Source organism: Tigriopus californicus, chromosome 4 (assembly GCF_007210705.1).
Source record: "Tigriopus californicus strain San Diego chromosome 4, Tcal_SD_v2.1, whole genome shotgun sequence".
Classification (NCBI taxonomy): domain Eukaryota; kingdom Metazoa; phylum Arthropoda; class Copepoda; order Harpacticoida; family Harpacticidae; genus Tigriopus; species Tigriopus californicus.
The window spans coordinates 7,957,969-7,970,332 of record NC_081443.1 but is presented as its reverse complement, the minus strand read 5'-3'; the positions used below and the strand labels follow the sequence as shown (position 1 = coordinate 7,970,332).

The following is a 12,364-nucleotide window of genomic DNA, read 5'->3' as shown; positions in this document are numbered from 1 at the left end:
GTTTCTCTCCACTATTTTAAACATTATAAACGACAATCCAGCCCTCTGCCATTCCCTCTATAACGATCAAAATGCTCGAAAAAGACCGAAATATCAACTCACCTCAGTCAGTCAAGTACTCGGTATCATCGTGCTTTCCTTTCAATTAAACAGAGGAAAAGTAGCAGGCAGAGCCAAAAGAGACAATGCTGTAATTCTCATCCACTTAAGTTGTGTTTGTTGAAATCGATCGTGTGCCAATAAACCCTCGGGAGTAAGACCTTTGGCAAAGTTAAACTATACACGAGGGTAAAAAGTTTGCTGACCCACAAGAATTGGTTGAGCAATGACGGCCAAGGCATCTCGTATAAGTCCTCTACATCCAGTATATGTACAAAGGAGGAGACTTCCTGATGTCACGGAAGAACAAGAAGTATTATTTCTTGACTCTTTTATTAGATAATAGATAACAAGACAAGGCAAGGTAGGCTAAAACAATTGTACATGTTTCCCATTGAAACCCAATTAAAGAGTGAAGATGGTCTTCAAACATCAATCTTAGAATCGTTGGTGATGAAAAGTTTGGATTTGAACTCAACTACTCCTGAAATGACCGAATACCATCCCATCAATCAGGTTCGTTAAAATGTTGACCAAAGAGAAGATTCATGCCAATACAAAGCACAATGAGTACAGCAGACTGTGTGTTTTCGCGTCCTTTCTAACGAAGAATGAATGGCTAGAGATCGTGTTTCAATCGGAGAATCATGGGAAATTGGGGACAGAGGGTTGTTAGCTGGATATTAGGGAGGGTGATTGTTGATGGGAAATGGGGACCGTGGAATTGTGGTTATTAGAATTATTGTAGCATTAGTATACAATGATAATCATGTTGTTGATGCTGATAATGAGGGCAAACTTTTAGAGAGAGATTTAAGCAGCATTAGAATTTTGGGCACACGATTTTCTTGCAGATCTGTCTCAATTGTAGTTGTTGTGTGTCGTGATGATTGGTGGGAGAATGTAACGGATCATAATGATAACACGACTAATAGGGACTTTATATATGGTATATGTTATGGTACAATAAGGGGTACTTTACTTGATAAAATATCATTGGTGGTGTAATAAGTATGATCAAGATAGTTGTAATTGGGATGATGACAATCATTGCAATTATGTTAATATAGATTATAATTGTTGTTAGTATCAATGATAGTGGTGGTACTAGAAGTACAGTAGTAGAGTAGTTGTTAGCTGTTGTTGTTGTAAAAGTAGTAGTGGTAGTAGTAGTGGTGGTGGTGGTGGTATAGTTGTGAGAAGTAGAAGTCGACGTGGTAGTCGCAGAAATAAAAATGTTGTCTATGGTGTTGATGCTTTTTGTCGATTTCTATTGTAAGTTAGTCCTGTTATTTTTGTTAATATGATCATGTAACCACACTCAAAGATCAATTGGTGTTCTTATCCAAACAATGGCTTGCTAAATTTATCACATATACGTGGTACTTTAATGATATATTAAGAGTGAATGGTGGTTGTTGCTCTGATGATACGGATGATGTACGGTATGCAGAAAAACTCCATAATCTTTGTACGACAAGTCCTTTGGTTATTGTGTGTCAGGATTATGAGCAGCCGCAGCAATTGTTACAATTGTGCCATACGAAACTTAAACAAAGCGAACGACATCCTTCAGCGATTGATTGGATTTGGCAGTCCTAACTTACAAATTGGAGCACCCAAGAAAGTGAGTGAGAGAGGAATAACACGCCGTGTTCCTAACTCAACTTCTGCCCATTTGTCTCATTGTCACAAGGCTCATCAATCTGCACGAGCCTCTATAGCATGGGTGACAGGTTAACCGTTGCAATCTAATTGATCAAACTAGGACTCGACAGGGTCAAAAATATAAGATGAATTAAGACTCGCTGCTCTACAAGAAAGGTAATTGAGAGGAAGAGACCATTTGGTGTGTTAAGTTTGCCTTGGAGAGAGACTTTAATCCAATGGAAAGAAGGATTAAGGAAAGCAGTGACTAACCAAATCTGCATGGTGATAGTGGTGGTGCACTCCATAAGGAGCAATATCACTTTATAGGAGGATCTGGTTTCTTTTTAGCGTTTGGGAAAAGGAATGCGTCGATCTCACCCCAAGCCAATTACGGAGATCAATCTCAGAGTTAACTCACCCAATCATTGTGTCAATGAGCTGTCACTAATTGATTAGAATTAGCCGTGAATAAGTGTGGGATTGTGTTTGTGTGAAAAAACACATGCAAAATGTATTATTGTGTCGGGCAAACTCTCGTTCAAACGCGTTTATGGCAGCAAAACGTTATCATCATCATCATCATCCACGTGGCGATGGTAGGATCATCGAAGATAAAACTTAAATGGTTTTGTCTAAGCTTGAGGAGTAGAATTTTCTGGCACCAAAATGGACTCAATCAGGACGACAATCTAGACATAAATATTTAAAGTAACCAACAATTTCGGATAATAGGAAGGCAGGTCAAAAGTATGGCAAGTGTCGCAGAACCACCGGGTGATGGGTGCTACCACATTTGGAAAATGGATTGATTCAACGTCTCAAAAATATAGCAGACACTCTCATCTCATGACACTTCTGATGGTGATGCTGATTGCTTGAGCTGCAAGGGGTTTTAGGTATCCACATCTAATAGCATATCTGTAGTAGAGCACTTCAAGGTTCAATTCCGATTGAGATTCTAGAGTTATTTGATTGAGGCAAACTTCGCTCGCCTTTTTCTTAGTTGCTTACGTCGAAACTCAATCAATTGGGTTCGTTTCGAAAAAGATTCCATTGCTGTTTATGTCAGTGTTCTCAAACAGAGGGTTCACTCAAAATGTCTTGGTACTAGCACTGTACTCGCCTTTTTCACTTTGGTGACACCTCTCTACAGCCGTTCAGAACAGTTCAGAATCAAGAGTTGTATTAGCTCTTTTGTGAATTGAGAAAGTGCCGAACTTTTTGATTTCTCGATGTTTCCCGTCAAGCCCTCGAGGACTTTCAAAGGAACGATCGGACGTGATCTCTTAATTGATATGGTTAGTGATTTTGTCGTCAGCTGATGTCTATGTCAGCTGCGATTGAGTGATTACTGCGAGTAAGGTGAGCATGGAGAGCAGTGTAAACCGGTCACTTGAGCTGGCAATGGAAAATCCAGAGACCCCTGATGTGGCAGAGGAGGATGCGACTTCTCCGCCCACACTTTTACAGCAGGATTTGTCACAAGGCCGGGGACTCTCTACTGAAATGGAAAGAAGACCGACACTTAGTTTATCAGACTAACACATCAACTAACGAACGATAAGGACGATCTAAGGTTTTTGTTTAGTTTGATCAAAAGGAAATGTCTACCAACATAACAGGAGGAAATTCCACGAAGGATTCGCATGTGAGCACTTACCTGAGGCCAACAGCTTCGGTAGGAACTCGCTCCAGAAGGCACATTTTTTCACTCTCAATCCATTGAGAGTTCTCGTGTAATTTGCATTCAACTCGAGGACTTCACGTTTGTCCGCAGTGTGTCGAGGCCAGTAAGTTGTGGCCCAAGTCCCATCAGCTGATAGACTGGGGTTTCTGTAACACAAAGATAAACCACAAAATGTACAATAGCACAACCCAACTTTGCGGCTACATGGTACATGAATGTATGGCCCTTTTTTTTGTTGGAACTAGCTCATGTGTTAAAGGTATTTGTGGGTTTCCGCATTGGTAGTCTGCATAAATATTTGTTGACTAAATGTGCCTGAGCGTACTGTATTTGGTCTGGCGCAAAGTAACTAAGTTGGAACTCACCCGGTTTTGGCAAAATTTGCCCAGTATGCCATCATCCGTCTGGAGAGGGCAATCTCGCTTTGATCATAATTCCGTGATCGGTTAAGGGGCTCTCCAAATATGAAGGCAATTTCATCGCCATGGAGGACCCCTGCCCACGTGGGCCATGGATTGGTGGAAGCCCTCTCGGAGAAATAGTACATGTAAACGTTATTGCCGCTACTAGCGTACTGGTAGCCGAATTCAACCACGGGACACGTGAAGGCGTAGTCACCCACCATCTTGTCTATGGCATCACGATTTTTGATAGCATTGTTTGGGTTGAGCCAATCGGTGTATTCATAAATGATGGCCTCTCTGCCCACCTGCTTCACATATAGATTGGTTTCCGACACCAACTTGAGAAAATCCTCTCTTGTGACGTGCACACTCTCCTCGTTCTTGAAGATTTCCCCCAAATAGTACATGATGAAGAAGAAGGCTTCATCCTGATTTGTCCCCATTAGGATATTTGTCTTTTTGAAATTCTCGGAGTCCACGGCTGTTTGAGGTGTCTCGTCCAAGAACGATCCATCAATTATAGGAACAAATGGAAACTCACAGATACCGAACACAATTCCATCCCACTCTTTGTTGACCATTTCGGTCGCATTCTTCTGGCGCAGGCACTCGATTGTTGCTCGGAGATCTAGTCGATCATGCGGGCAATTCATTAATTCAGCCAATCGGAGGCCGCGAATTAAGCTCTCCTCCTTGGTGATGATGCCCCAGGGAACTAGCGCACTGGCTGATTGCATAATGACCTGACTGAACAAGTTCCTGGAGAGCGGCGACAAAAGATGGAGGCTGACCGACGTGGCGCCGGCCGATTCACCAAAGAGGGTGATGTTATCGGGGTTTCCCCCGAAATGAGCAATGTTGTCTTTGATCCATTGGAGTGCCATGATTTGATCAAACATGGCGGCATTACCAGGCACGTCTTCCGTGTCAAAGAAGAGGAAACCCAAGGATGCGACGCGGTACTGGAACGAGACGAGGATAATATTTTCCTCGGAGGCGAGCACCCTCATGTCGTACACATCCAGAGTCGAAGATCCTGAATAGAAACCACCTCCAAACACCCAAACGAGCACTGCAGAATTCTTGGGATGGGGTTTAGGGACAGCCACGTTAATGTAGAGACAGTCCTCGCTGATTGGAGTGTTGGCATTCCACATCTCACTCCCATAGAAACCAGGAAAAGCTGTATCATAGATCTGAATACAAGAATTTGGTAGTTTGGTAGTTTCTTTGATCCCTGACCAGGCATCAATAGGCCGAGGATGGCGAAAGCGTAGATTACCCAAGGGAGGCTGAGCATAAGGAATACCGTACCACACATCAACATCTCTGTAAAGCAAGCAGCCAAGTGTTCGAAGTGAGGGTTAGCTGAGAACCAGCAATGCCACTTTGTTACACTATTGTTAAACCATTAAAAACATAATGGGGCCATAAAGTTTTGCTACGTCGACATCTCTTTTATTGGTCTGGAATGCTGTGTTGGGCTTGCATCAACGTACGATATACGGTATTACTTACTTGTTAGTGGCAGACTTCAAAGTGACCCCTCGGATTTTTCCTTTGTTGGTTTCCACCACGAGATCATCGGATATATATGCCGTTGCTGTATGGCAACAAGCCATCAGCATCACCACTGCCATCACAGTTAGCGTTAGCACGACTTTATCAAGGAGCAAGGACGTGGACAGCCTTCCCCTTGCTCTCCTGGGCCTCATTAACGAGGTATCATCATCCTTGAAAGGACGACTGTCATGTCCGAGGCTCGACGCTGACGGCAATGTTCTTGAAGAAGATGCAGAGGAACAAGGGAAGGTGGAGTAGGACAAGGACGAGGGGGAATGAGAAGAATTGGAAGATGGCGAAGAAGAAGATGAAGAAAACGAAGCTGAAGAAATAGAAGGCATTATGGTATCCTCTAGGATGTCATTGCCCCACCCTGGGACATCTGTAGAGAAATGTCGATTCTTCCATTGATGGATCATGGCTCTTCCCTTCTTCCTATTCAATGGATAACTGATGGAATCTTGGGGTGAGAGGTATTGAAAGTGGTTCAACCACATTTTTTCTTCAAGACGACAACACCGAAATGAACGGCGTCCTCCACACCTAAAAGCAAGCAAATTTGACGCATGTAGTTGTGTACTCCAGCATCATATTTTTGTTATGATGATAGAGAACCATGCGAGTGTACCCATGGTAATGAAACTAATATCCATCTTTTTACCTGGCAAATGAGCTACAAGTAACCTGTTTGATGCCAGTTTGCGCACGCATTTGGCCACAGGAATCTAAGCAAGAACGGTGTACGTTCAGAGGTATTTCAAACTTTGTAACATGAAAGAGACCCTCAAACAGCGGCCCTTTTTATTGGCTTAGAAACAGGTCTTGGGAGTGCAAAAGTTTTCTTTGGCTTGAGTATCTCCACTTCCACGCACGGCATGAGTGTGTAGAAGTAGAAACACACGCGTACTGTAACCGACCAAGGCCTTGATGGGCTCGTGAGTGAGTGAGTGAGCGAGCGAAAAAGTGAGTGCATGTGAGTGCGTGCGTGTGTGTGTGTGTGGTTCACTAGGGTAGGGAGCCAACTCTTCAATTTCCTATCTATTATTCTGGTTGTGTCAAAGGGCCTTCCTCCTTGTCGGTTCCTCCCCTCCCTTGAGCTCACTGGAGGGAAACCTAGCCTTGAACAGAACTCACGGCTCAAGAGAGCAAGTAGGGGGGAACTCATGGCCAATCGCCTTCATACTACATAGAGCTGTAGCAGCAATAGAAGTAGAAGTACAAGTAGTAGTAGTAGTAGTAGTAGTAGTAGTAGTAGTAGTAGTAGTAGTAGTAGTAGTAGTAGTAGTAGTAGTAATAGTACTAGTAGTAGTAGTAGATAGAATACGTCGTAGAGGCAGGAAGGTGGTGTCTCTTGAAGAGGGAATTCGTTCCGACGAAGCCCGTCTTCCCTATGATAACACCAGACCCCATCGGAGCCTCCATTCAGTTGCCTATCTCTACCCCATCGTCGGCCCTTCTTCCTCTGTCCAGCAGCCCTCTCTCACCAGCTCATGTGAACGAGTGTGGCAAGAATGGACCCAGCCTCCTGCCTACCATGAGCTTTTGTTCCATTTCTCCTGCAAGTGCCATGAGAAAGCCGTCTTGGCAAGGGGAACAAACCAGGAGCGAGGCCTTTTGGCCTCATGGAAGACCAACCAAGGTAGCTAGCTGATCCTGCCGCTTCCACCCAGCACCACACTCACTACACATGTCTTGGGCTTTTTCAATGAGACGTTGTTCTGCGATGATTTTCTCGTATTGCATTGGTTCGCCCCACTGCTCTAAAATAACTTTTCCAACAAAAGGACAGCCTCTGTGAATGAGTGGTAATCAGGATGTCGCAAGACAATGCTATTACTGGATGGTTTGAAGGTCGCCTTCCGACCAGCACCCAAAATTGACCCTCCCATGTGTTAAGCTACGAATGGCCTAGGACTGTTGGTCGGATGGAAGCGGAACCCCTCCACGAGGTGGGTTCTCACAAATCCTTCTGAGATTCCCACATAGCCTGTTTCGACCAGCGGCAAGCGGCTTGGTCTAGGGAGCAGATAGCCGTCGTCCTTTTACCACCATGGGAACACCAGACCAGCCTTGGACTAGGGTACATTCTCCATCCAAGCAGGCATTCTACTTTGGCCACTTCTATTCGTAGCACTCTATCCACTCGTACACGTACAATCGGACAGCCCGTCCTTTGCTCGGAGAGTATGGAGGAGGAGGCCAGGTTTGAAAATTCACGCCTAGATCAAGGAGGAAATTTGGCTCAGGAATATCCCTTCTCTAAGTGGAAGCTAGTGCCAAAGTCTGACCAAGATAAATGTTTCTTTGAAGTGAGATATGGTTCCAAAGAAGGCTCGGAGGAAACGGGTGCTTAGAAAGTAATCCCCTTGTTACTTCTCGTGGACGGACCTTGCGGGTTTATATTTACCGTACTGAGAACTAATCAAATGCAAATTATGCGAGTGTGCCCCTCATATTTTTTCCTGCCACAGCACATTATTTAGTCACGGTAGAAACAGTTTATTCACTAATTTCAACAGAGATGATTTGCGTTTTCAACCTCCTTTTGGACATTCGAGAATAAAAGACACGAAGATTAGGCATTGTCATGGTAGTTTTCACATAAATGGTTCAATTTCTACTATGTATTGGGGTTCTTGCAATGTGTGTTTTTTAAAGCACATCCCCAGGAATTTTAGTATTGGCTCATTTCTTTTCTTGATAATAACTAATTTAGGTTGGCTCAAGTCCATCTAAAAAGAACCTAATGAGTGATGAGTGATCATCTTTTCTCCTTAGTGTATCAAATGGAAAAAGGCCGATATATTTTTGCATCAAACGTAAAGTTAGTATTTAGAGTGCACATAATTCCCTCTGTCTTTTTCATTTTATGTATATTTACTGATGGTCGTAAGTGAAGATCATCTGAAACATACGAATTAAGAGTTTCATGATGAATGGTCCACAATGGCCTTTTTATGGTTCGGAATCGATTTCTCAGGCTCTTTGTGTTTTGTGTAAACTCGACTTATGACACGAATACAAGTCAAAATCAATTTATTCTCATGAATGATTACTATAAGTCCAATAGAGTTGATTTAAGAACAAATGACAAACCCTATTGAGCACCCGATTTGGTTTAACGAGTACAACTACAAATACACATAAAATCTATTCGTGGACCATTTGTTTAGTCCCAATTAGAAAATGACCATGGTGTTTGGATCGTCAAAGTCGCCAAGAATGAACCCTGAGGTCTTGGTCAAGGAAAATCGATAGAAAATGTAACTCACTTTGTTGAATTCAAGGATGGTCATTGCACGCAAGGACCGAAGAAGACCGTGTTTTTTTACAATGCGAATAAGGTTACTTTGAAGTTTCTTTACAATGCAAATTGAGCTCTTTCGGCAATCCATAAAGTTTGTCCATACCGCAACTGCGCTCGGATGTTCGCCTGACAACATTGGATTTCTATTAGCCTCAACTAGAGTTGCCTCCACCACTAAAACCGCCGTGGACTCAAAGCTAATACCTCTTCAAAAAATGGCTCACATCAGTGACTTCAGAGCAAAAACTTACTCTACCTTGAAACAAAATCTTGCACGCCAAAGTGTCCTTCTGCCATTTTTTGCGGCTTGGTAAACAGCTCGAGGTCTTTGTGGGAGAATAAGGATCGTAAAACTTGGACGAGAACACTCATTTCGGAAACATGGCCAAGGCATAATGCCAACAAAAGCATGTCTGCCTGCCTAAATTCCATACCTTCGAGATGACAAGGAGCAATGCAGGTGGTTAGAAGACCTCTAGCGTCTTTGAAGCTTCGGTACGTTCGTTATTGATAAGTTGATTACAGTGGAACTCAACTTTGTGTTCCCACTCTGAGGGCACTATTGGGATTTTTATCAGTCTGACAAGTTCAGGCTCGCCTATTCATGGAGACAATACTATTTCGGTGCTAGAAGTGTCTAGACTCCACTTAAGGCGGGGAGAAAACTCTTGGACGAAAAGATTGGGAGACTTGATAGGAAGCACGAAAATAAGCCACATGGCTTATGATGGCGATCTTAGGGCTATCTATTTCCAGTTTTTATCACTTCAAACGGTCCTGAAGTACACACACCATCACTCACTCGCACAGTCAGGTTTCAACAACTCGCTTGTGCCACGCGAGTAATAACACTATCACTCAAAAAGGGGGAGCAAGCATGCTCATACTACAGTAATTACAAAACGATTTCAAGTCATGCAGAAAGGACCAGCAGACCCCATTGGTGAGCTGAATTTGACGTGACAGATCAAGGCAACAACGAGTTAAACGCTTTCAGTGGGACGACTGAATCCAGTGCTTTATGGAGCACGAGTATGACTGGAGCATGCATGTAGTGCATTCATGTGTTGGGATATGTTGGGTTGGGGGCTGTTTTGGTATGATTGGCACAAAGGGGAGCGGAAGTTTCAATTATTGGAATCGTCCGGAGCAAAAAGACCAAGTGTTGGACAAATGTTTGTTTGAAGGGAATAAATAGAAAAATATCGGCAAACTTACGGGATCAAAGGCTGTTCGAAGAGCCGCGGAAATCAGGTTAGCGTCATGTTTTCGCCTATCTCTCTTTTCTCTTCGTCTTAATTTGACACTTAGACGTACACAGCACTCCAGTTGCTTGACTTCCACTCCAAGATGAACATTGGTCACGATGAATCGTCAAGTTAGCGAACTCTGCCACACCTGGTTCCATTCGTGATCCACTAGAGAGTGCTCACCAGAGACAAGGCCATCATGCTTGCTCTTGCTCTGCTTCCTTGGGTGTGGTGATGGTGGCGGTAGTGGTAGTAGTGGTAGTGGTGTTGGTGGTCATGGTGTTCCATATTAAAGCGAGTTGCTCCCTCTTCTGGTCCTCGATATTTGTTTTGGTGTTGTGCTAAATGTCGTTGTACACTTTCTTCCTTTCACGTTTCCTTCCTTTCTTCTTTCAATGACAAATATTGTGACAAAAGCAGACCGAGGAGATGCTCGTCGTAAGGACAAGTAAGCAACACACTGAACGGAGCGAGAGGTAAAGGACACCATACACTCACTCACTCACTCGGATAAAATAACAAGGGATCAGAAGCCAAATGAAAGAAATCAGAGCTTGGCCAAAAGTGACATTTCCGGAGCATTTTCGTCATGTGTTGTTTGTTGCTTCTGTTGTTGTGTGGTTGTTGTGTCTGAGCTTGTCGTTGGTCTTGTGGGTGAAAATGATTTGCGCTCAAGGGAACGGTTTGTGCCAAAGTCACGACGAACAGGAGGACAGGTGAAGAATGTTGGAGCAGTTTGAGCTGGATGAGAATGATCCCGGGTCACTGTCGAGCTTCATTGGGCAGGTGACTGGGCTTGGCGAAGATCAGTTGTTTGGCAGTTAAATTTTGCATTGGCATAGGGTCCCTCTCTCGGTGATGATGATGATGATGTTGATGATGATGGCCAGCCTCGCCACCGCCACACTCCTTGACAAAGAGCTCCGGGTCAAACTTCACTTGTCCACTTGAATCACATTCAATGGTTCGTTGGGAGCGCATTGACATGACACTGGTTTTCCGATGTCCTCTCAGTTGTGGGACTTGCTTGATAATAACTTCAGACTCTAACGGCGCCGTCTTCCTTTGCCGGACCAAAAAAAGACGCCTTGTCCCTCCTACCTCTCCCACTCCTTCCCACTGTTCGTTCTTGCCTCTCACGCTCTCGACGACGCTTCCTCTCTCGCTCTTATTTATTTCCCTCAACCTCGTCTTGTTCTTGCTTCTCCTACGGGTTTCTTCCCCCGACGTCTTGTGGCACCCCTCTTACAGGAGCTCCCTTTCTAGGTCTCTTTTCCAGCCTCGGAGGACACCAAGGAGGAGAAGGAGGAGGAGGACGAAGAAGAAGAAGGAGAAGAAGAAGGAAAAGAAGAAGCAGGAGGAGGAGGTGGTGATGGTGGTGGTGGTGGAGGACGGCGACGAGTACAGTGGAAGAGGAATGAGAAGCAGGACGGCTTCAACCGCCCATTGCAGAGCCTTCCAAGGCGCTTGAGTTGTGTCGATGGCATTCGCTTCTGCGGAGTGGGTTGAGGAAAAGAAATGGTGGTGGTGGTAGAGGTGGTGCTGATGGAGGGGTACTGGTGGTGGGGAACCGGAGTGAGGCCGTGGAGCTCTGACACAAGTTGTACACAGGAACGTGGAACACTGAAGAACAAGCGCTTCTTTTTCTCTGGGTTTTTCTCTGTACTGTAGTCGTATTGGACGGCATGTGTTTAAGCAGTCCTCTACAACTGTAGGGTCGTGGAGCTGAAGCGATCGCAGCTCAGTGCCACCCGGTGCCACCCTTCTTCCACAACGAGAGATATTATTGTAGGCATCATCAGCACAGGCCACCACCAAAGAGCCTATTCTCTCCTTGTTTGAAGTTGGAGGCCCTGCGGTGGAACAAGAGGACCTCTAGGAACGCATGCACACCATGAGAGAGAGAGGGACCCTCTCATGGGCGGGCAGATTTCCAAGGCCGTCTGTGAGTGCTATTACAGACTGCATACGTACGTACACATGACCAGCCAGAGACGAGGAACACAAGGGAGTGGAAACATGGACAGTCCTCGTTCCAACGACATAAATTTCGTTTCCATCCTCTTCAGTAACAATTTGGAACCAATTGGACTCATCTTGGTTTAGAGAAGGAGTTTGTGTCGAGCTCTCCCGTTTGCGAAAAGGAACAATATTTGCTTATTTGTGCATTGTACCAAGGTGAAGGGTCTTAGTTTTAGCTTCATGTGTTCATTGAGTTGTTTTACCTGTATTTCTAATCAAAAGCCAATGAGTACCTTTTCAATGTCTAGATTAGGGCCACTGTCCCCAATACACACGTCATTTCAGTTTTCTTTTGGATTTCTAGATAATATTCTCTCGTCTTATCAGATTCAAGGCACCAAATTGGGATACCGCAAATGAAGGCTGTTGGTGAGGAAAGATT

General features: G+C 44.3%; 1 protein-coding gene across 3 annotated transcripts; it reads right to left on the bottom strand.

Annotated features, from left to right (window-relative positions):
• Positions 1-395: 395 nt before the first annotated feature.
• On the bottom strand, positions 396-11,138 carry LOC131878938 (acetylcholinesterase-like). Of its 3 annotated transcripts, none has more exons than XM_059225097.1 (5): positions 9,929-11,138; positions 5,359-5,946; positions 3,802-5,169; positions 3,410-3,582; positions 396-3,247 (listed from the first exon to the last, which is right to left on the bottom strand). In XM_059225097.1, exons 2-5 carry the CDS (start codon positions 5,898-5,900, stop codon positions 3,075-3,077), a joined length of 2,256 nt encoding a protein of 751 aa, XP_059081080.1. In that variant the 5' UTR covers positions 5,901-5,946; positions 9,929-11,138; the 3' UTR covers positions 396-3,074. The 3 variants fall into 3 exon arrangements, with proteins under 3 accessions (XP_059081080.1, XP_059081078.1, XP_059081079.1); XM_059225095.1 differs by having other exon boundaries at positions 396-3,250; positions 9,929-11,137; XM_059225096.1 differs by lacking the exon at positions 9,929-11,138 and adding an exon at positions 9,145-9,538 and having other exon boundaries at positions 396-3,250.
• Positions 11,139-12,364: the final 1,226 nt, after the last annotated feature.